The sequence below is a fragment of the Eubalaena glacialis genome, chromosome 3 (genome assembly GCF_028564815.1).
Source record: "Eubalaena glacialis isolate mEubGla1 chromosome 3, mEubGla1.1.hap2.+ XY, whole genome shotgun sequence".
NCBI classification, from domain to species: Eukaryota; Metazoa; Chordata; class Mammalia; order Artiodactyla; family Balaenidae; genus Eubalaena; species Eubalaena glacialis.
Window position 1 is genome coordinate 126,407,630 of NC_083718.1, and position 25,906 is coordinate 126,433,535.

Below are 25,906 nucleotides of genomic sequence, written 5' to 3' on the forward strand. Positions count from 1 at the left end.
ACACACATGGCCAGAGTGACATCATGGCAATATAGCAACAATTCTGTCATTTGAGTAGAAGCCACAAGGAGAAGAGGCCTAAAACTCTGAATGAGGGTTTCTCCTCCACATCTCTCCCAGATCAGGCTCTATGGGAGTGTTCGCTGCAGCGTGCTACCCAGCCTGAGGAGAAAGGATGGAGCTTTGGTTCCTTGTGCCTCATCTCACAATATGCCAACACTCTCTCAAGCAACTGTAGGAAATACATATCTCTCTAAACCGTCTACAAGTTCTTTTAGTCTTTAAGTGCTCCTAAAACACATGAGAACATTTATGTAATACAACAATGATAACAAACTGCAATGGCTTTTTTTTAAGTATATACACTGAAGATATATATATATATATATATATATATATATATATATATATATGTATATCTTAAAATAACCAGTATGTAGTTGCCAGTTTAAAAATGCACAAAAACTTTGCACATCCATGCTCATTTGCACCAAGAAATTCTTTCCAGTTTTGGCAAGTATCAAGCACCTACTCTGTACTCTATATATGAGAATGACCTGCATTTGTATGATTCATCATTTACTGGTCATAAACTAAGAATATCATATGCCAGTGTGTATATGTATGTTGCCCTACTTTAAATTCATTGGAAAAAAAGATAGTTGTCTTTAAATCTTCACTGAGGCTATTTGCTTAATTTCTTTTAATGTATTCATTAGAATTTACCAACATTGACCAAAGTTAACAATAACTTCCAATGTAAATTACCAGTCAAAAGCAAAAATTTGTGAAAATAATAATTTAAGTCTAATTGAACTGCACAGATTTCCTAGAGAATCTAAAATCAGTCTCACAGGGAAGATTAATTTTAAAACAGACCCCAGTTAATGAAGGGACTCTTTTTACAGAAATGCATTTCCCTATTGTAAAGCAGAACTAGCTACCCTATGCTGTGATAGACCCACGACATTTTGAATGATTACTAAAATTCTTTGGGTTAAGTTATACAAACAAGCAAAGATAAAGTTTAAAATATCACTGAGAAATTTGGGGAAAGATTTCAACCCTTGATCTCTTGGTTAGCCATTATAAGGGTCTCAAAATGCCTGCTAATTGCCAACCCTCTCCTTGGCACTGGTAGCACAGGCTTTAGAAGATGCCACATTACAGATTTAAGGAGCCCTCTTCAACTGAAATTTCTGATGTTCTTTGTGTGTGTGTGAGAGTGTGTGTGTGTAAGTGGAAAGAACCACACTAGCTGCAGATGGTCTTTGAATATTATTCTCTAGAGGTTGTGTTTCTTTTGTTCCCTGACATAGAAATGACACCGTGTCAATGACTCTAAAGGTAAAGCGCATTTGCCAATGTTCTTTGCACCTATCACTTGGGGTTTAAGTTCTACTTGTTTGCATTATCCATGGCAGAGCTTCTTAGGAACTGATATAATGCATGTCACCTATACACGTGCTCACAGAGCCTTTGTTTCTCTAAAAATTATTGACTATACACTAGAATTTTCAGAGGAAATGGTGATTACTTGAAAACTATGACTTAACAAGAATATCTTCAAACAACACTTGACCTCCGTAATAATAAATGCAAGCAGTCATATCTGTCAAATATGACAAGGATAGGCGCATTCTAAACAGGCTCACAAGATGAGGCAAACTGACAGCCACACCTCACGTACGTGGAAGTCATTATAAAAAGCCACAAGGAATCCACTGTGACGTGACAACACACTAATTGAGGCTACATAATCTGGGGTAAAACAGACCAGATCAAAAGAGGGCGCTCCGCTTCACTGTGCCTAGTCTATAAGGAACTGCTATAGAGCAGTGACACCCCCAAATAGCCATTTCACTGCACAGGTAGTAAGCCAAGTAAATGCTACAGGCTTCAAGAGAGTCACTTGTTCCAAAAGCATCAATAACACAGATAAGCCCAAAATTGTTTTCAATTTGACTCCTGTGGCATTATTTCATCACGTTTACCTCCGGTTGACAAAAACATGTGAAAATGCGCAATTATACAGTTAATTTAACAAATTTTCAAAAGCCAAATCTGACAAAAGTGCACCCCAGACTATCTGGCTGAGGGTTGATTTTTCCAGTTAGGCTCTCTATATTTATACATTAACTGAAATATTGCCAAAACTTTCCTTAATTTGGTCCTAGACCTACACTGATTTACCATCCTACTGAACTAGGTGCTTGTTTGCTGAGTTACTTTCTCTGTAACTGGTGACTCAGAAATAGCAGCAACCTTTAAGGAATTTTTAATGGAGCTAAGCTCCCAAACATGTAAGCTGATGATATGTACTCCACAACAGCGTCTGGTAAATGTGTAGAGACTCTTAAGGACAGCCTTCCGTAGAAGAATATACACCCAGGGATCTAAGATTTGATTCCATGTTGCCATTCGAAGAGTAAAAAGGGTTCTTTCACAGGCACCCATAAAATCTTGCCTATTCATTCCAATGCTGGCCATTGTCACCTGCAAAACAAAATACGGAAATCAGCTGAGAGACATTTTCTCAGTCCTATAGTTTTGTGGGTTTTTTTAACATCTTTACTGGAGTATAATTGCTTTACATTGTTGTGTTAGTTGCTGCTGTATAACAGTGAATCAGCTATACGTATACATATATTCCCATATCCCCTCCCTCTTGCGTCTCCCTCCCACCCTCCCTATCCCACCCCTCTAGGTGGTCACAAAGCTCAGTCCTATAGTTTTTTAACTGAACAAACTGCTTTATGCTATTCATTTCACTTTCCACAAAGTGATGTTATTTTGCAAAATACTGAGAAAAAGAAATGAACAGTCACAGAAACATTGATGTAGACATCTGAATCCTTTGAATTAAAATTGACATCAGAACTACAAAAATGATAACTTATCTGGCAAGTCAAATGTGCACAAATAGAATGACCCAAGAGAGGACAAACACTGATCCTAGTAACAGACCTTTTCTTACTCCTGGGAAGAGAAAATTCAAAGCCAACACACATTTGTAAATTTCAATGAAAAAACTAGAGTTTATTTATGCAAATAAAGTATAGATAAGCTAAAGTTTGGATAAACTATAGAGTTTTTAAAAATTTATTTAAAGCATCTGATACTAATTTGCACATGGTATGTTATATTGTTCTGGAATGTTACTTTTAGAATTTTCTGCTTGGTAACTACAATGATACCAATGTCTTCTCTTTCATATTTCCTTTCCTTCATCTCTTACCCTAGCCTTAACTTGGCTAAAATATTCCAAAATGCAATGGGATTTCCTAAGGGCTTTGAGGAAATGGGTTCCCCTCTTCATTACCATTGAGACTTAACAATAACAACGTAGATTTTGGTCTCATGTGTCCATTTCCTGACCACTCATGATGTTAAAGAGATCATTTTGTAGAATAAGTTCCATAAATGGTCCCAGCTATAGGTTAGAACTGGTCTAATCACTGAGCCCAGCTTTAACTTCTAAACGAACAACTGCAGAGCAAACAAGATATCTTTGAAAACACCTTGGATATAAAAACAAAAAACAAATGAACAAAAGGTAAAACTGAAAACTTAAGGGAGACTTAGATTATTATGTCACCAGGATTAAGAGAAGATGTAAAAGCCTAAAACCCAAATGAAAAGAAAATCAAGTCTTCTTGGTCTTCTTGATGGATCATTATCAAGAAGAAATATCTTAATTTGGCTTGGTGATACTAATGGTTGAAGGAAAAATGTCCCTTACCAAAACCTTCATTATCTACACAACAAAGTAGAAACTCCTTAATTGCCTTCTTGATGATGCATCTGAAATTCTCCTCTATAACCTCATCTCTCCTGCCAACACCCTCTGCTCCAACCGCCGTAAAGGCCTCATCTGTCCCAAATGCACCATTCCCTTCTGAACTTTGGCTTGTGTAAGTCTCTTCATTTTGAACTTCTACTCCCCCTTTCTCTGCCTGACAAACTCCTACCCATCCTTCAAACCCCATGTCAAAATGGGCTCACCTCCATGAAACTTTCCCCGACTTCACCGAGATGAATTAGCAAGTTGTGCTGCCCCGGCACCCTGTCTATACCCAGTTGTATCACTTGCCACACTGCCTGATAATTATGTATTATCCTGTATATCTATGATCATCTCTTCTTTTTATTTTTATTTCTAATATCTGGTACAAAGCTGGTACCTAAGATGTTCTTAGTAAGTGCTGAAATGAATAAAATTGTATTATTTTTTATTCATTGAGGCTATTTCTAGAAGCACAGCAACTAGTCATCAGAGAAACATCTGCTCATCCATCACAGAGGTCTAATATTTTGAGGCTTAGAATGCTTCTAAAAGTTTTAACACAACACCATCCACTAGTAAAGGATTCCAAGGTGGTTTTTTGCCACTAAAAGGAACAAGATCTTGCAGTCCACACAGATCCTTTGGGAAATGGTTCTTTCCTTTATGGGTCCTTCTGTAGGGGAAAAATGTATCAAAGTGCAGGCTTAATGATTCTCTAGCTAAATAAGGCCGGCCAAGTTTCAACACAGAGAAAATTAGTCCCCATACAATAGTACCTGGGTCAGGTCCAGAGTCCTATATCCCTGCTCCCCAAGTTAGCCAGCAGGATTGAAGAAATAAGCCTATATGAGCCCTGTTTCTCTCAGAAGAAAGCAGAGCCAAGCCCCAGTTGGCTATCGGATTGAGATATTGGGTTGGCCAAAAGTTCGTTCAGGTTCTCCATTAACATCTTACAAGAAAACCTGAACAAACTTTTTGGCCAACCCAATATTTTCACTTCATGTTTTTTCTTTACTCATCAAATATGTGTTGATTATCTGCTATGTGCCAGAAAATGTGCTAGGCACTGAGGACACAGTGGCAAACAAAGCAGACATTTCCTGCCCTCATGGAACTTAAAATCTATTTGCTGAGTTTTGGGAGGTTCAAGAATGAAGGAATCAATCTTTCTCTTGCCTCATGAATATTAAGTGAATGCATTTCCTATTAATGACTAGGTGTGTTCCTGGAGATCTCAGAGCCCAGCCAAGACATGGCTCTGTGTAGTCGGGAACAAAGATGCTTGGTGCAATTGCATGGAACAGCTGGGCCTAGTTTAAAAGCAACCTGAAACTAACACAACATTGTTAATCAACTATACTCCAATATAAAATAAAAATTTAAAAAAAAAAACACCTAAATTACATGACACACACTTCTCTGACTTGACTCTCCTCCCTCCCTGCAAGGAGTAGTGTGGTCACCAGCTGTGAAAAGCCATTGAGTCCTCTGCTGAGGGCAGCCAGTACCCAGGCTTCTCTCCAGAACACCAGGGCAGTGGCCAGGCACACCCTCTCTCTCCCTCCCTTGACCCCCAGCCCCAACCTGGAAGAGAGGTTGCTCAAGGGCCTAGCTTGGGAGAAGCACCAACCACTTACCCACCAATAAAGATGTGGGTGGAATATTCATGTAAAAGAAAGATCATAGTATATTGTTGACAATAGTATATTATTGAAAATTCAGGACAACCAAGTATGCAACAAAGGATAAATTATGGTAATTTCATGTAATGGGAAAAAATGCAAGCATTGATGTTTGTGATTCAGTCTTAATTTTTTTTAAAGCAAGTTACCAAACTTCGCCGTACGACATGTGCGGCATCTTAGTTCCCCAACCAGGGATCGAACCCATGCCCCCTGCAGCGGAAGCAGAGTCTTAACCACTGGACCGCCAGGGAAGTCCCGCAAGTTACCAAACTGTATTCACTGTATGATCCCAATTTTGAAAAAAAAAATACATAATTTTGTGCATGCATAGAAAAAAAACCTGGGGTGTATCAATGTTTTCCTTTGTTAACTCCAGATAGTAGAACTACAGAAGATTCTGATTTTCTCCTTTGGTTTGTCTCTAATTTACTAATTTGTTAGATAGATTGTGCATTGCTTTTGTAATCTGTATCTTTTTTTCCCATGTAATTTGTTGAAATATACAGGCATACCTTGTTTTATTGTGCTTTGCTTTATTGCGCTTTGCAGATACTGCATTTTTTTCTTACAAATTAAAGGTTTGTGGTAACCTTGTGTTGTCAGATGATGGTCAGCATTTTTTTTCCCAATAAAGTATTTCTAATTAAGGTATATACATTGTTTTGTTAGACATAATGCTATTGCACAGTTAATAGCCTACCATATAGTGTAAATATAATTTTGTATGCCTTGGGAAACCATAATTTCATGACTCGTTTTATTGCGATATTCAGTTTATTGCAGTGGTCTGGAACCGAACCCACAATATCTCCAAGGTAAGCTTGTACTATGGTACTAAAGAATCAGAGCTATTGTTAATCATTTATGAATGTCTATGTGTATGTGAGAGAGGTGCTGCAGAATTGCTGGGGAATTTCAACCCTGATAAGCATGGTAGAAGGTTGGGAGTTGGGGTAAGAACAGGAGTGTCTACCATTTTCCCTAGGCTCCATCAACAGTCACCTCACAAGCCTTGAAAGCATTCTTCTCCAGCCAGCCCACCGGAACTTGGATTCCAGAGAGCCGTGCACAGATTCTCATCACATACGCAGCCTTTCATCTAGTTTCCAAGAGGTACCCGACATGTAACTATTATGTGTTATTTTCTAAAATATCTTCCATTGGACCTTGGCAGGTTACAGTTGGTCATCTTTGTTTATGATTAGAATTCTAACTGAGAAGTGGAAAGGCCAAATGTTTGGATATTCTATGAAAAAATAAATGAATTAACCTGATACTTCTCAAGACACTCAACATTAAGACAATAGAGAAATAATGAAATCAAAAACATGTATGGGCCAGAGTGTTTATGTTCATTGCTAGCTGCAAAGAGCAAAACAGACAGATGATACAATAAAATCTCCATTTATTTGGGCCCCATAGTACAATCATAACAACTGTTAAGGTCACCAAATTAATGAATCTACCAAGCTACTTTACTTACAGATAATAGGGCTCATGGTCACTAAAGTTTTATTCTGGAAGTTAGTCCATCATCCCCTACCCTAAGTCTGTATATTTGTTGACTGGTATCAGCACTCCAGTGGCTGTTCACAATTAAAAACAATGGTAAATTCAAGAATTATACTTCTGTTCCTTTGAGTAATCACGAAAGTAAATCAAGCCAGCAGTGAGTAGTTTGAGTGTCTACTATGTCCAGGCCTTGTGGTAGATGCTAGTGATGCAAAGAACAACATTTAGAGAAATCCCAACATATGATATATTTTGCTTCTTTATCTAGTTTTTACTTCTGTCTCTGCCACTAAAATATCATCTTTAAGGTATATATTTTTATCTGGTTCTCTGCTGCATCCCCAGCACCTGGCATAGAGTAGGACTGGTCAGTATTTGTTGAATGAATTAAATGAATGAAATCCCTATGATGAGAGACTGACAAGAAGGCAAACAGTTATAATTTGTAAGTAATATAATGAAGACATATAAAAGGTACCACAGGCAGAGCTATTTGCTGGTACATGATCACAGATGCAGTAATTAAAATGATGAGTTTTTGCAATTTTTCTAATACATCAAAACTTCATTTACTCAGACTTGACTAATTTTGAATTTTGTTTCTGCTAGAGTTTGTCTGTATTTCTCCTTGGCACCATCTTTTAAGGAAATTTAAATGAATACATAATCAAAAAACCATTTCTGGTAGAATGTCCAACTTATTTAGATACCAAGCCATTTTCTAGCATTTTATTAACATCTATTTTCATATGAACAATGTCTATGACAACTATACATGGTTCTCATCTAGTCACGAAAGCAAGTATTTTCACACATAGCTTTCTTATCCCAAGAAGCAGACCATTCCTGTCCTCCTTTCTGTCATCATAAAAGACTTAGTTCAGGGACACTTTCTTTAGGGGCTGAAAGCATACACAGAAGTACATACAGTTCACTGATTTGCAAGTTCTTGTCCCTTATAGCATGGTCATCCAGAGACTGATCTTTAGGGTTGGCACTTGAATAACCACAGAGATGGGGGCTAATTGTGATTATGCGATTACAATCCAGTCTTACCAGATGATGACAATGGTCCATCTGGAAGCTTTACCAAGGAACCATTTCATTACACCTCCAAGTCTGAGAAGTTCAATCTATGTGTTCATTTGGATAACTAGTGAGTAAAGAACCAGGTATAGATGAATGATTTTTAAATGTCACAGCACCTATGAGTATTGCAAATTAGAAATTTCATTTAATTTCATTTCATGTTCATTTAAATTGCCTTAATGGCAATTTTGGAAAAGGTACATTATATAAATCGCTGAATCCATCTCAATACAACAGGTAACTTTTAGAGTTGAATATATTTGTGGTGATTTAACTCTGTAGCATTTATTCTTAAAATAGAATATTTTATCTCTGCAACAGTGACTACAAGAACCTTGAGAAAAAAACTTACTCTAGTGTAACTCGCAAATAATAGATTTTTTTTAAAGTAACAAATTGAAATGTAGAGGCTCTAACAGGATATATCTTTCAACTATGAACTTTTCCCATATCTGAATTTTATAAATTTCTACATTGTTGAATATAGAAGGTAATATTTCAATCATTTCCTATTTATTGAATACTCATTAAAATTAAGACAGTATTTGCACATGGTGAATGACTCAGAGATAAGTAAGACAGAAATATTATAGTGTGGGGAGAAACGGACAAAAACATGTGGTATTTCTTATACCACAACTCTAGAACAGCTGTGAAATGTTGTCTACCCCTAAAGTATACATCAGTGCTGCAAAATACAAACACTTGTACAATAAATTTTTTTTCTGTTTGATTTGTTGATAGAGGATTAACCAGTGGTCCGATTGACAGCGCATTTTTGTCTCTGCCTAAAGACATTGACAGTTGCAAAGAAGTGAGAAAACAGGGCATGCTATATCAAGATAGCTCCCCCTAGAATGGGACTGTCCTAAATCATAATATTTTGTATGCATCTTTGCTGCTTCATGCCGGCTGAGGAAATCAGGTGCAAAATGAAGAGCGGGAAAAATTTTCAACTGAACAGTGCATAGAGAAGAAAAAAAGTATAATACTTGAAAAAACAAAATATTAATCTTTCTAGAGAAGGTTCATTTGTAGAATCCATGTATTTTCATTTTCCATTCCAGTATCTTCTCCCAGGCCTGCACTTTTTTTGAGTCTGTTTAGAGGGAAAATTTATGCCAGAACTCCTAGGAATAATCGTCCATGTGGTCCCCTGCTGCTAGGCCTTACAAAAAAAAAAAAAAGTTGTATTTTTTTTTTCTGACACTTTTCAAAGGAATAAAATACAGTCATTTACCCCAGAATACAAAATATAACAAAAATTTTAAATAAATGTTTATACACACACACACACACACACATATACATATATATCACATGTGATTTCTTTAAGGAAAAAAATATAGGAAATGTGAAATGAATACAATCAAGAGATATGTTCTACAAACCAAATAGAGATTGTATTGAGCTACAGTGAGAGAAACTTACTCATAAATGAATGAGAACAAACTATACAGTTAAGAGAACATCTTTATTACAACTGCAGACTCTATCATAGAACTGGACCACCATCAAAACACAGGCCAGCATCAGGCCATAAGAACTGGTCATCCTGGCAGTTATGGGATCCTAAATCATGGGAAAAGCAGAAAGTCTCCTGTAAACCAGAGCAACATGCTATGCCACCTACGAGTGAGAGATACAGCCACGAACAATAACCACTAAAATTAGAACTGAGTACTGCCCTGTGCTAGGAAAGCTCTTTTTATGTATTAGGTCAAATAAACCTCACAATGACCTTATGATATATGTACTATTGTTATCTACACTTTACAGATAAGGGAACTATGGTTCAATAAGATAAAGGACCAGTCCATGTTAAGTGTCAGGGACTGAATGAAAGCATGTCCAGGGCCTGTCCCTTCTGATTACTACACCAGACTGCCTAAGGGCCCTGCAATTTACTTGCTCAATATTCTTACCAAACTTCACTCAGGAGAGTAAACAAAGCTTCCTAGGGAGTGGGAGACACTGAGAGAGACACTCGCCTGAGGGCACAGAGCTCTCACCCTCAACCAGGCCTAGAGAAGGCGGCCCCTGGAACCTGCTGCTCCAGCCCACCTCTCCATCCACCCCGAGGCAGTGGTGGGGATGGAAGAAGACAGCGGTGCAGGATTGAAGCCCTGCTCCAGTTGTAAAAATGCCTGAAGAAGCCCTTCTCTTTTTGCCTTCAGATTAACACAGATATATCCAACTTGCCCCTATGAGAGGCCAAGAATAAGGCAGAGGCCATAAAACAAGGGTTAGGATTGATGTCTCTGAGTCAGAGGGGTCCGAGGAACTATGCTAAAGTTTCTCAGCCCAAATCTAGTCATGAGCTACAGTAAATGATTATGTGTTTTTGTGATCACTACCACTAAGACCTACGTTCATGTTTCAAAGAAAGCAAAAATTTAATAATTTAATTGATCCTGAGAGAAGGGAAAACAAAATGTGCTTCATTTATTACGTACACATGGACCTGTCTACATCACTTCACCTGAGAAGACAGAATCACAAAATCTTAGTGAACACAGGAAAGTTTCCTTTATCTAGTCCAGTCTTCTCCACAAAGCACAAATTCCTTGCAAGTGTCCTTAAGTAACTAGAGGGAAAGACTCAGCACTACTCATGAAAGAATCTCTGCCATTTTAACTGTGTGAGTTCTTGAACATTCTCTATTATCACAAGCTAAAATTTATTCTATGTATCTTAATTTTTCCTCTCCGGAGCATCATGGAATAAGTGCACTTGTTTAATGTCAGCCTTTCACATACTTTAAAGATAACGCTGGTCTTATATTTTCTTCATTTCTTCAACTGCTCTCCATACAACACAGTTTGCAAACTCCTGGCTGTCTACCTCTTATACCCTAGTTTCATTCTTCCTTTTAAAAATTGCACTGGTCAGAAATAAAATTAACATTCTATAAATGGTCCAGTAAGTACAAAGCTCAATGGAACAATCATTTCCTGTGATCTGGACAAACTACCTACCTGTGCTTCCAGGAGTATGTCAGCTAGTTTCTCCTTGGCATGCAGCCTATGAATGGATCCTAACTCCTAGCACATTATAGGAAATAAGCTTCTTACTTATTAATTGTACTCTTAGTGAATATGTAGAGTAAGATAACCTTCACTTTTCCCTGCTTGTTTCCAGATTATTCACACTTAGATGTATGAATATATAAATATACATCAGTATATTCATACATCTAAATATATGCAGAGTTAGAGTCACAGATTTATGACTCTGTCAGTGGATTTACTTCATGGTATAAACATCCAGTTCCAGAGCCTCATATGTCAAACCTGAGGCAGCACCAGTGCCTACGCTCTTTGGTCCACTTTGATGATGTCCCTCAAACCCACATCCTGCTCCCTCTTCAGTGTCTTATCACTTAAAAACCAGAACATTATATTACAGGCTCCTAACTGGTCTTCCAGACACAACTTTTTTATTTATTCATTTATCTTATTTCAACTTCTTAATTCTTTTATCAAATATTTCATAAATGCCAAAAACATGTCATTTTCCTGTCCTTCCCTCACTGGGAATGACCTATCTTTCTATCCTTCCTACCCCATCTTCTCCAGGAAGCCTTCCCTAAGCTCTCTATAGCTTGGTAATCTCTCATTCTAAATACATTCCCATCATGCTTGGCACCACTTCATGAGCATTGACAGACATAGTATCAGTGTAATATGAAAAATATAATGAGATAATGTCAGTATATGTATAATAGTCCTTCAATTATATTGTAAGTGCCTTGAGGATAGCAATTATGTCTTTCACTTTCTCAAATCCTTCTCCTCCACCTTACACAGGAGAATAGGGAAAAGACTCCCACAGCTTAGGTGAGAAAGACAAGAAGAAACAGGCAATTTCAAGAACAGAAGGTCAGAGATTTAAGCAGAAAGCAGGCCTGACAACCACAGATCCAAGTCAAGGATTCAAGGTGAAAAACAACAGACATAAAAGAAAGCTTATGTGGACATGTGTTTCAAGGAATGCCTCAGATATTTGAGACCATTAAATTTTAGTCTGCCCAGAAGTGCTTATTTACTTAAAGGGACCTGGTTAGTTACACTGAGTTTTAAATATTTAATTTTTTTAAGGTTAGAAATCAAACATCTCCCCGGAAATCTTTCCTGTCCTTAGGGAAGGGTCATAGTCTCTGGTCAAAACTGAGAATGATATGGGAGGGTGAAGAGGAGAGATATAGATGCAGAGATTTCCACTGGCCAGATCCCAGAAGGACTTGGGAGCTTGGAAATGGGAGGCAGGGGGAATGGGTGCATTCAAGGTGCTACAACAGAGACTTCTCTGTCTTAGAGGTTAAAAAGCTTGTGCCAATTTTCATACTAAGTGAAGTAAGTCAGACAGAGAAAGGCAAATATATGATAGCACTTATATGTATCTAAAAAGATGATACAAAAGAACTTATTTACAGAACAGAAATAGAATCACAGACATAGAAAACAAACTTACAGTTATTAAAGGGGAAAGGGGGAGAGGGATAAATAGGGAATTTAGGATTAACAGATACACACTACTATGCATAAAATAGATAAACAACAAGGACCTACTGTATAGCACAAGGAACTATATTCACTATCTCGTAATAACCTATAATGTAAAAGAATCTGAAAAAAGAATATATATAAGAATATATAACTGAATCACTTTGCTGTACACCTGAAATATTGTAAATCGACTATACTTCAATTTAAATCAATAAATAAACGCCAAAAATACAAACAAACAAAAAAAAAACCATTGTATATCTATACAAGAAAGTACTGTAAGAAAAAAAAAAAAAAGATGTGAGACACTCTTGATATATTCTAATAGGGCTGTCTCCATGGCACATTGTTAAGGGTAAAAAAGCAAGGTGCAGGAAAGCATATATTACATTTTGTATGAAGGGGAAAATAATGTATACATATATTTATGTTTACCTGCATATTCATAAAATGTCTTTGGAAGAATAAATAAGAAACTAATATCAGTGGTTGCCTGTCAGGGATGGGACAAGAGTGAGAGAGACTTACCTTTTTAAAGTTTTTGAATTTGAACCAAATCAAAACATAATGCAAACAGTAATTCCAAAGGAGACAAAACAAATAAAACTGAAAAAGTCAAAGTGAAAAACTTTTTTGAAACCCTGATAAAATAATTTTTACCTTCATTCAGATAAATTGTATAATCTTTAAAAATTGTGAATCACTGTATTGTACACCTGTAACTTACATAATATTGTACATCAACTATAACTCAGAGAAAAGATTTCAAAAATTGTCTAAAAAATTATCTCATTCTTTGAACAAGAATGTAATGTTTACTACCATTTAAAAAAAAGAGAGAGAGCTTGTGCCATTCCCGCACTTTCTACATAATAAGTTGTTAGATTCAACCACTGTTAAATCAAACTCACTGGTAATCAGTTTGATTTAATTTTAGAGAAGCCACCTACTGCTGGCCACTGGATATTCCTTTCAGTGTCTGACACCTCCAGTCACAAGAGTGGTACAGGAAGACCAGGCCCACTAAGGTGACTTGGGCATAGTAGGAATAATGGAATTCCTTTACCCCAATCTGTCTTCAATGGAGGGTAGAAAGGGAAAGGAAAAGTCATGTTGGCACTTGATATATATTAACAAAACTCCCAACGGTAGTTACTATTTTTCTGATACTGCAGATCACAAAGACATTAACTTGCCCAAGTTTGCACTGCTGGTAAATGGCAGATGCAGGATTTAAATCCAAGTCTATCTGGCTTCTAAGCCTGTGATCTTTACCATTCCCAGTAATGAGACCAGTAGTGCTATGTTACATTCATGAACAAGAAGATAAAAAGAAAATAACAATTAACATTTAGTGAGTAGTCACTATGTTCCAGGCACTGTTTTAATACTTTATACCTAATATCATTTTTAAACCTGTTAACTCTTTGAGGAAAGCAGTATTATCCCTATATTAGGATGAAGGAACTGAAGCACTGAGAAGTTAGGTAATTTGCCCCAGGTCACCCAACTAAAATGTGGTGGAGTCAGGATTTGAGGAGAAGGAGATGGTGAATAAGGATTCATGTACTGGTCTCCCTGGCGTTGGTAGGTCTCATTTTTAAATCTCTAGGTTTCTATTTCTGTCTGCCGATGTCTAGTTGTCTTTCTATCTGATTCTAGCACTCTCTCACCTGGTATTTCTATTAATATACTTTCACTAGTAACTTTTATTTAAATCGGGAACATATGCTTATAAATGTATTGCTCCAAATCTCTTGTGCCATAACAACAGATGTAACTGACAGGTAAGTCTCATGAGTTGTGTACCAACTGAGGCTCAGAAGGACGGTTGTCAAAAAGTTGCAAGGGCAGAGGAGAGCTATTTATCCAGAAGGGAAAGGTATTTTTTTTAATATTAACTAATAGATGTAAAGTGATAGAATAGACAAAGCTCAGCATTGTTGTTTTTTTTTTGTCTTCTTATCTACCCCATGATAAATGGCATGATTATCATTTTATTAGTCTCTTTCCTCTCATCCTTTTGACTGGTCTTCAAATACCGTTTTGGATCCTTTTTTTAATTACTTTTTTAATCCACACTTCTAATTGTTATCCTTAGTCGATCATTTCTGTTCTTAGGCAACATTGAAAATAAAAAATCGGTAGGAAAAAATTTTAGGTCTTAGCAAAAGAAAACGTGTATGAAAATATGTATGTTTCTTTATATGTCCTACCTTGTTATAAAAGTGATTTGAGGCATTTTATTTTGAATTATGCTTTTAGCAGTATTGTAAACTCTGGTTTTTTCTAGCTATGATTATCTACCTTAAACCCATAGTTAGACTAAAGGAATATTGGTTATGCTCTAAACATTAGCAATGAGAGATGCATAAGATATTTTCATCCTAATCAAGAAATGTTGGGCTTCCCTGGTGGCGCAGTGGTTGAGAGTCTGCCTGCCGATGCAGGGGACACGGGTTCGAGCCCTGGTCTGGGAAGATCCCACATGCCGCGGAGCAACTAGGCCCGTGAGCCACAACTACTGAGCCTGCGCATCTGGAGCCTGTGCTCCGCAACAACAGAGGCCACGAGAAGGAGAGGCCTGCGCGCACCGCGATGAAGAGTGGCCCCCGCTTGCTACAACTAGAGAAAGCCCTCGCACAGAAACGAAGACCCAACACAGCCAAAAATTAATTAATAAATTAATTTAAAAAAAAAAAGAAATGTTTATCTAAAATGTCATGACTAAGATAATTATTAACAACTCACCTATGATTTAAAGAGAGAACAACTAGTTGGAAATTAATTGTAGTATTGGAGGTGCACTGTTTTGGGAATAAAAGACTACTTTGTTTGACTGCTGGCAACACTTTTTTTTTTTAACATCTTTATTGAGGTATAATTGCTTCACAATGGTGTGTTAGTTTCTGCTTTATAACAAAGTGAATCAGCTATACATATACATATATCCCCATATCTCCTCCCTCTTGCATCTCTCTCCCATCCTCCCTATTCCACCCCTCTAGGTGGTCACAAAGCACCGATCTCCCTGTGCTATGTGGCTGCTTCCCACTACCTGTCTATTTTACATTTGGTAGTGTATATATGTCCATGCCACTCTCTCACTTCGTCCCAGATTACCCTTCCCACTCCTCGTGTCCTCAACTCCATTCTATACGTCTGTGTCTTTATTCCTGTCCTGCCCCTAGGTTCTTCAGAACCTTTTTTTTTTTTTAGATTCCATATATATGTGTTAGCATACGGTATTTGTTTTTCTCTTTCTGACTTACTTGCTCTGTTTGACAGACTCTAGTCCATTCACTCACTACAAATAACTCAATTTCGTTTCTTTTTATGGCTGAGTAATATTCCATTGTGTATATGTGCCACATCTTCTTTATCCATTCATCTGTCGATGGACACTTAGTAGCAACACTGTTTTAATAGCAAAAGCAGACTGTAGCAGTAAGGTGTTTCAGGACGGATGTTAAGGTGTTTCAGTAAAACATCTGCCCTGAAACACATTATGTTTTTCCAAAGAGAAATTTCCTACAGGCAAAGTCGGTTTATTACTACAGAAGTTCGGAAAGATTTTCTAAAGCCTTCTCTAGGCTCTAGCACAATAATTTATTATGTAATGGGAATTTTTAATGAAATGAGTGTCCCTTTAAAGAGAAAAAACATCCACCATTTTTAAGAGAAAATCAGTCATTGAAAAAGGCAACCTAAGCCCACAGACCAAATGCAAAGGCTCTCAGCAACCTTATGGGTAAGTTTGTTACATACTCTTTTCAGATGAACAAATTGAGACACAGAACACATAACTAGGTAGAGTCTGGGTCAGGATTATAACCAATGTCTATTTAAATCTAAAGCATAATATGAGTATAGTTCAAAATGAAATCAACATATACTTCTGGCCAGGAAAAAAAAAAATCAGACCTTGCAGATTATCCAGTCAATTTAATTAAAAATAATTCCATTTCATGGCAGCACTTGAGTCAATCTGGTTGTTTGGTCACCAAGATAAGACAACTCGTTAATCAATGAGATTTCTTTTTTTACTTTCTGAACTTAATTCTCTGGAGTGATGTAGTTACACTTTTAATTTTTCTTTGGGGTATCTAAGTAGCAAACTGAAATTTGTCTTCCTTAGTTGTAAGTCAGTGTATACACTAGCATTCTCTAGACAACAGTCTACTGGCCTAAATCCAAACAAATGCACTCTCTCCCATGTGATTTTCAACACTTAGCCATAAAGCTCTGTTCCAGATCTGTTTCCTCTATGAAACAATCTAGTGCAATCATTATACTCCACATGGTTCTTTCTCATCACACTTTGTTATGTATTACCCAATTTTCAACTGTTTCAGAAGCACATATCATGGCTCCACTAAACAGTAAATTCTATCAAGAATAAGACTTTGTCTTGTGGACTCCTTTATCCCAAGTGCCTTGTTCAGTGTGCAGTACACAACAGGTGCTCAATAAATACCAAATGAAAGAATGAATGAGAAGAAATTTTATGGTCCATGGAGGCCACAAACCATGACTCTTATTTTACAATGCGCTGGGCACATAGTGAGTGCCTAACTGTGAATTGGTATACAGTCTTCTCAGTAATGCAGAAAACCATCCCAATTTGCTGCAATGGCCACATCATATCATAAATAAATGAATAGCCAACATTCATCAAGTTCATGATACTTTTATGTTCAACATCCAATAGAAGCAGAATTAATGGGTTGTAGGGTTTGGGGAAAGGGGATCTTTTAAAATTTATTTTATTATTTTATTTTATTTTATTTTAGGTAAGAGACTCAGTTATTTGAAGTGGTAAACTTAGACCTTAAAAGTTTGGCATAAGCATGTCATTGATGTGTCTCTTTGGCATGATTTTGGGAATGAAATTAAAATGACATTTTTGCACTCCATTAATCATCACTTCCTTAAGACCTCAGAAAAGCTGTCATTTACTGGTGTATTAGCATCATCATCATCATCATCAAAAATTACAATAAATTCTTTGGTTAGTTTAAGATACAGTTAAGACTCAGAGGCCAGCAATCATCGTCTAAAAACTAAACCATTTTATGACAATATGAAAAATTACTGCATTTATACCATTTAAACCTTTAATCCCATAGCTTTTTTAAAAGTCATAAAAATTCAACTTTTAAATAAAAACAAAAACTCTACAATGCAGTATATACAGTTATTAGGTTGAGTTGATGTTCTTTCTGAAATAAAGTACTGACTGGGGGACCTTCAAGATGGCAGAGGAGTAAGATGTGGAGATCACCTTCCTCCCCACAAATACATCAGAAGTACATCTACATGTGGAACAACTCCTACAGAACACCTACTGAACGCTGGCAGAAGACCTCAGACCTCCCGAAAGGCAAGAAACTCCCCCACGTACCTGGGTAGGGCAAAAGAAAAAAGAAAGAACAGAGACAAAAGAATAGGGACGGGACCTGCACCAGTGGGAGGGAGCTGTGAAGGAGGAAAGGTTTCCACACACTAGAAGCCCCTTCGCGGGCGGAGACTGCGGGTGGCAGAGGGGGGAGCTTCGGAGCCACGGAGGAGAGCGCAGCAACAGGGGTGCAGAGGGCAAAGCGGAGAGATTCCCGCACAGAGGCTCGGTGCCAACCAGCACTCACCAGCCCGAGAGGCTTGTCTGCTCACCCACCGGGACAGGCGGGGGCTGGGAGCTGAGGCTCGGGCTTCGGAGGTCGGATCCCAGGGAGAGGACTGGGGTTGGCTGGGTGAACACAGCCTGAGGGACCAGTGCACCACAGCTAGCCGGGAGGGTGTCCGGGAAAAAATGCGGACCTGCCGAAGAAGCAAGAGACTTTTTCTTCCCTCTTTGTTTCCTGGTGCACGAAGAGAGGGGATTAAGAGCGCCGCTTAAAGGAGCTCCAGAGACAGGCGCGAGCCGCGGCTATCAGCGCGGACCCCAGAGACGGGCATGAGACGCTAAGGCTACTGCTGCCGCCACCAAGAAGCCTGTGTGCGAGCACAGGTCACTATCCACACCTCCCCTCCCGGGAGCCGGTGCAACTCGCCACAGCCAGGCTCCCGTGATCCAGGGACAACTTCCCCGGGAGAACACACGGCGCGCCTCAGGCTGGTGCAACGTCACGCCAGCCTCTGTCACCGCAGGCTCGCCCCGCATCCGTCCCCCTCCCTCCCCCCGGCCTGAGCGAGCCAGAGCCCCCGAATCAGCTGCTCCTTTAACCCCGTCCTGTCTGAGCAAAGAACAGACGCCCTCAGGCAACCTATATGCACAGGCGGGTCCAAATCCAAAGCTGAACCCCGGGAGCTGTGCGAACAAAGAAGAGAAAGGGAAATCTCTCCCAGCAGCCTCAGGAGCAGCGGATTTAATCTCCACAATCAACTTCTTGTACCCTGCATCTGTGGAATACCTGAATAGACAACGAATCATCCCAAAATTGAGACAGTGGACTTTGGGAGCAACGATATATATTTTTCCTTTTTCTCTTTTTGTGAGCGTGTATGTGTATGCTGCTTTGTGTGATTTTGTCTGTATAGCTTCGCTTTTACCATTTGTCCTAGGGTTGTGTCTGTCCTTTTTTATTATTTTTTTTTTAGTATAGTTTTTAGCGCTTGTTATCATTGGTGGATTTGTTTTTTGGTTTGGTTGCTCTCTTCTTTCTTTTTTTTTTATTACTTTTTATTTTTTTTAATTTTTAATTATATTTTATTTTTTATTTTAATTATTTTTTCTTCCTTCCTCCCTTCCTCCCTTCCTTCCTTCCTTCCTTTCTTCCTTTCTTTCTTTCTTTCTCCCTTTTTTTCTGAGCAATGTGAATGACAGGGTCTTAGTGCTCCAACCGGGTGTCAGGCCTGTGCCTCTGAGGTGGGAGAGCCAAGTTCAGGACATTGGTCCACCAGAGACCTCCCAGCTCCACATAATATCAAACAGCAAAAGCTGTCCCAGAGATCTCCATCTCAACACGAAGATCCAGCTCCACTCAACGACCAGCAAGCTCCAGTGCTGGACACCCTATGCTGAACAACTAGCAAGAGAGGAACACAACCCCACCCATCAGCAGAGAGGCTGCCTAAAATCATAATAAGGTCACAGACAACCCAAAACACACCACCAGACACGATCCTGCCCACCAGAAAGACAAGATCCAGCCTCATCCACCAGAACACAGGCACCAGTCCCCTCTACCAGGAAGCCTACACAACCCACTGAACCAACCTTAGCCACTAGGGGCAGACACCAAAAACAATGGGAACTACGAACCTGCAGCCTGTGAAAAGGAGACACCAAACACAGTAAGTTAAACAAAATGAGAAGACAAAGAGATATGCAGCAGATGAAGGAGCAAAGTAAAAACCCACCAGACCAAACAAATGAAAGGTAATAGACAGTCTACCTGAAAAAGAATTCAGAGTAATGATAGTAAAGATGATCCAAAATCATGGAAATAGAAAGGAGAAAACACAAGAAATGTTTAACAAGGACATAGAAGAACTAAACAGCAAACAAACAATGATGAACAACACAATAAATGAAAATAAATTTCTCTAGAAGGAATCAATAGCAGAATAACTGAGGCAGAAAAAGGGACAAGAGACCTGGAAGATAAAATAGTGGAAATAATTACTTCAGGGCAGACTAAAGAAAAAAGAATGAAAAGAATTGAGGACAGTCTCAGAGACCTCTGGGACAACATTAAATGCACCAACATTCGAATTATAGGGGTCCCAGAAGAAGACAAAAAGAAAGGGACTGAGAAAATATTTGAAGGGATTATAGTTGAAAACTTCCCTAATGTGGGAAAGGAAATAGTTAAGTCCAGGAAGTGCAGAGAGCCCCATACAGGATAAATCCAAGAAGAAACATGCCAAGACACATAATAATTAAATTATGAAAAATTAAATACAGATGCAAGATGGCGGCCCATCACCGGCAGAACACGGCAGGGCGGAGGAAAGTGCAGGTCGAGACACCATCATAAGAATATGGAGTGTCAATCAGCACAAGCAAGATCCATATATAGCATCTATGGAACACCATACCGATTGGGTAAATGACATTGTACTCTGTTGTAATGGGAAAACATTAATATCTGCTTCTTCTGATACAACAGTAAAAGTATGGAATGCACATAAGGGATTTTGCATGTCAACATTAAGGACACATAAGGATTATGTAAAAGCCTTAGCATATGCCAAGGATAAAGAACTGGTAGCATCGGCTGGGTTGGACCGACAAATATTCCTTTGGGATGTGAATACTCTAACAGCATTGACTGCCTCAAATAACACTGTCACAACTTCTTCTTTAAGTGGGAACAAAGATTCCATTTATAGCCTGGCAATGAATCAACTGGGAACAATCATTGTATCAGGGTCCACTGAGACGGTTTTAAGAGTATGGGATCCAAGAACATGTGCAAAACTAATGAAGCTTAAAGGGCACACGGATAATGTTAAAGCATTGCTGTTGAACAGAGATGGCACACAGTGCCTTTCCGGCAGTTCTGATGGGACAATTCGCCTTTGGTCCCTTGGCCAGCAGAGATGTATAGCAACGTACCGAGTGCATGATGAAGGTGTTTGGGCTCTACAGGTCAATGACACCTTCACACATGTGTACTCTGGAGGAAGGGACAGGAAGATTTATTGTACAGACCTAAGAAACCCTGACATTCGGGTGCTAATTTGTGAAGAAAAAGCACCAGTTCTCAAGATGGAGCTTGACAGATCAGCTGATCCCCCTCCTGCAATCTGGGTTGCAACAACGAAGTCTACAGTAAATAAATGGACATTGAAAGGAATTCATAATTTTAGAGCCTCTGGAGATTATGACAATGACTGTACAAATCCTATAACACCCCTTTGTACACAACCTGACGAGGTTATTAAAGGGGGTGCTAGTATTATTCAGTGTCACATTCTTAATGATAAGAGACATATATTAACCAAAGATACCAATAATAATGTGGCATATTGGGATGTATTAAAGGCATGTAAAGTTGAAGATCTGGGCAAAGTGGATTTTGAAGATGAAATTAAGAAAAGATTTAAGATGGTATATGTACCAAATTGGTTCTCAGTAGACTTAAAAACAGGGATGTTGACAATTACTTTGGATGAGAGTGACTGTTTTGCTGCTTGGGTTTCTGCAAAAGATGCTGGCTTTAGCAGCCCTGATGGGTCAGATCCAAAATTGAACTTAGGAGGACTTTTACTCCAGGCCCTCCTAGAATATTGGCCTAGGACACATGTGAATCTAATAGATGAAGAAGAAAATGAAGTAAACCATGTAAATGGGGAGCAGGAGAACCGAGTACAGAAGGGAAATGGCTATTTCCAGGTGCCCCCACACACTCCTGTGATCTTTGGTGAAGCTGGAGGTCGCACCTTGTTCAGGCTGCTCTGCCGAGACTCGGGGGGTGAGACTGAGTCTATGCTTCTGAATGAGACAGTGCCACAATGGGTAATTGACATCACTGTGGATAAAAATATGCCCAAATTCAACAAAATTCCTTTCTACCTCCAACCTCATGCATCTTCAGGAGCAAAAACCTTAAAAAAAGATAGACTCTCTGCTAGTGACATGCTTCAAGTCCGGAAAGTAATGGAACACGTCTATGAGAAAATCATCAACTTGGATAATGAGTCTCAAACCACTAGCTCTTCTAATAATGAAAAACCAGGAGAACAGGAAAAAGAAGAGGATATTTCTGTGTTGGCAGAGGAGAAAATTGAACTTTTGTGCCAGGACCAGGTTTTGGATCCAAATATGGACCTTCGAACAGTGAAACACTTCATATGGAAGAGTGGTGGTGACCTCACCCTCCATTACTGTCAGAAGTCCACGTGAAGGGTGGGTGAACGGTCCTGGGTATTCATTTACTGACCTTCCTCTATGGCCCCAAGAGTAGTCCTAGGAATCCCACTGAGCCCCAAGGGGAACAAGACTTCTAACGGCCAATTTGGTATGGACTGAGATTCTCTTTCAATTGAAGTGACTAATCGAGATGTAATATAGAAACCAGTCTCCATGTGTAGATTAAGCTGTCCCCAGGAAGGCAGAGTGCCAGAGCAGAAGAGCCCCGAGCAGACTGTGTCTTGCGAGGTGTACAGAGAACTAACGACAGGCCAGCGCAGACTTTGCTTCCTCGTTTTGTTTCAAAGGACCCTATCTTGATCTGTTAGCACTTGTTAGAAACCCATTGGTAGGGCCACATCTGTCACTGTGTTTCAACTCCAAACCCACACTCTTGAGCTTTGCTAAGAGTACATTCCATTCATGCAGTACCTATGAAGGCTTTTTCCAAGTTTGTCATTAAAAAAAAACAAGTTGTTTTCACCATTTAAGACAGTTACTTTTAATAGGAATTTGCTGCTGCACAATTCGAGAGCCAGCCCATTTCATAATAAATGATTATTGTTGGGCTTGTTTTTAATATTGCATCTCAGATGTGTTCTTGTAGGAAGATCTGTTGAAATTCCAGGTGCTGGATCACAGCACTGGGACTGCCAGCCTAGAGTACACCCAGCCTGTGCCCAGCGGTGATACCCCCATAGTGCCTGGACTGGGTGGCGGCCACAAGGAGGTGCAGCTCTCTTACTCCTTCCTCCACTGCGTCGTTTTATTTATGGGCAAAGCCAGGTGACACCACAGGTTCTTGCTCTGGGTGAGCAGCGTGACACCATCAAAACTTAAGACTGTGATGAGATTTTAACTTCATTTAAATGCTACCTAATATTTATCGTGTCAGAGTAAAAGGGTATCATAGTGAGTTAATTTGATATTCACGTCCTGGAAGTATACATGTTTGTTTTTTCCAGTTTTATATGCAGATTTTTGTTGTTGTTGTACCTGTATCCAGATTTATTTTCTTTCTAACAATCTAAAGCTTTCATAGAATCATTTGGATCTTGTACAGAATATAACTTATTGGGGATAAATACTTCAACTTTTGGCAGAAAAAAATACTTTGGATTCTCTCCAAGGTCATTTGTATTTGGAATAGAACAATGGTCCACCTCCATAAAACTACGTAAGACAAGCCTCCTGGCTGAAGCCAGAAGCACAAGTGCCTTCAGAGGGCAGTTTATTCCAGTCCAGCTGCCTCCCCAGCGTGGCCCGTCCCCACAACAGCAGGGACTGGGGAGGGGGTGGGGAAGGTTTTTTCTTTTCTACGCCTTCACAGGTTCAGCTGGAGGCAGCTGGTGGCCTGAGTCCAGACCTCACTATCTGAGATATTCTGACCAGCACAACCGTAGAGACAGGGTTTCCTCACTGCTGGTCAGCCTCCTTTGGAAAGTGGGCTGGTCACTGCCGCCACACTTTGAAGAAGTGCGCAAAGACACTCCACATCTCCAGTGAGCCTGTCTCCCTTATGCAGAGAGCAACCGGCTGTTTTTAAAAATCCTTTCTATCTGTTGAATACAACAGTGCGCTTTTGGTCCACATTTTTTAGCAATAGTTGTGAATTAATGGCAAAAAAAAAAAAAAAAAAAAAAAACTCATTTACCAGCCCTCAGTTGTGTTTGCACGAGGGGCCCTTGGGCTGAAGGAATGGGCCTCGCTGGGCCATGCTGTCCTGTGTGCCGAGCCTCGAGGGGCGGCTGTGCTCCCTTCCCGTCATAGATCTCACCCCCAGCATGGTTGTGGTTTTTTTTGTTGTTCCAGTCAAACCAGTAATAGTTTCCAGAAAATCTTGACAGTCTGCAATGCCAAAAGGGTAAAAATCTGTATTTCACAGTTGTATAGAATAAAGGCTTTAGTTACAATAAAAAAAAAAAAATCAATACAAAGAAATATTAAAAGCAGCAAGGGAAAAACAACAAATAACATACAAGGGAATCTCCATAAGGTTAACAGCTGACCTTTCAGCAGAAACTCTGCAAGCCAGAAGGGAGTGGCAGGACATATTTAAAGTGATGAAAGGGAAAAACCTACAACCAAGATTACTCTACCCAGCAAGGATCTCATTCAGATTCAATGGAGAAATTAAAACCTTTACAGAGAAGCAAAAGCTAAGAGAATTCAGCACCACCAAACTGGCTTTACAACAAATGCTAAAGGAACTTCTCTAGGCAGGAAACATAAGAAAAGGAAAAGACCTACAATAACATACCCAAAACAATTAAGAAAATGGTAATAGGAACATACATATCGATAAATACCTTACATGTAAATGGATTAAATGCTCCAACCAAAAGACACAGACTGGCTGAATGGATACAAAAACAAGACCCGTATATATGCTGTCAACAAGAGACCCACTTCAAACCTAGGGACACGTACAGACTGAAAGTGAGGGGATGGAAAAAGATATTCCATGCAAATGTAAATCAAAAGAATGCTGGAGTACCAATTCTTATATCAGACAAAATAGACTTTAAAACAAAGACTATTACAAGAGACAAAGAAGGACACTACATAATGATCAAGGGATCGATCCAAGAAAAACATATAACAACTGTAAATATTTATGCAGCCAACATAGGAGCACCTCAATATATGAGGCAAATGTTAAGAGCCATAAAAGGGGAAATCGACAGTAACACAATCATAGTGGGGGAATTTAACACCCCAATTTCACCAATGGACAGATCATCCAAAATGAATATAAATAAGGAAACACAAGCTTTAAATGACACATTAAACAAGATGGACTTAATTGATATTTATAGGACATTCCATCCAAAAACAACAGAATACACGTTCTTCTCAAGTGCTCATAGAACACTCTCCAGGATAAATCATATCTTGGGTCACAAATCAAGCGTTGGTAAATTTAAGAAAATTGAAATCATATCAAGTATCTTTTCCGACAACAACGCTATGAGACTACATATCAATTACAGGAAAAAAACTGTAAAAAATACAAACACGTGGAGCCTAAACTATACACTACTTAATAACCAAGAGATCACTGAAAAAATCAAAGAGGAATTCAAGAAATACCTAGAAACAAATGACAATGAAAACACGACGACCCATAACCTATGGGATGCAGCAAAAGCAGTTCTAAGAGAGAAGTTTACAGTAAAACATTCCTACCTCAAGAAACAAGAAACATCTCAAATAAACAGCCTAACCTTACACCTAAAGCAATTGGAGAAAGAAGAACAAAAAACCCCCAAAGTTAGCAGATGGGAAGAAATCATAAAGATTAAATCAGAAATAAATGAAAAAGAAATGAAGGAAACAATAGCAAAGATCAATAAAACTAAAAGCTGGTTCTTTGAGAAGATAAACAAAATTGATAAACCATTAGCCAGACTCATCAAGAAAAAGAGGGAGAGGACTCAAATCAATAAAATTAGAAATGAAAAAGGAG

The 25,906-nt window shown here is 38.8% G+C and overlaps 2 protein-coding genes across 2 annotated transcripts in view; one reads left to right on the forward strand and one right to left on the reverse strand.

Annotated features, from left to right (window-relative positions):
- Positions 1–1,971: 1,971 nt before the first annotated feature.
- Positions 1,972–25,906, reverse strand: part of PTGFR (prostaglandin F receptor) — a 61,962-nt gene continuing 38,027 nt past the window's right edge. The window contains exon 2 of the mRNA XM_061186419.1: positions 1,972–2,496. Coding sequence (XP_061042402.1) covers positions 2,206–2,496 — 291 coding nt within the window. The 3' untranslated portion in view covers positions 1,972–2,205. The remainder of the gene's footprint in view (positions 2,497–25,906) is intronic.
- LOC133088458 (WD repeat-containing protein 48-like) lies at positions 20,565–22,507 on the forward strand. The gene is given in 2 exon segments (XM_061186418.1): positions 20,565–20,582; positions 20,584–22,507. Coding segments are annotated over 2 exon segments (1,866 nt in total). The 3' UTR covers positions 22,432–22,507.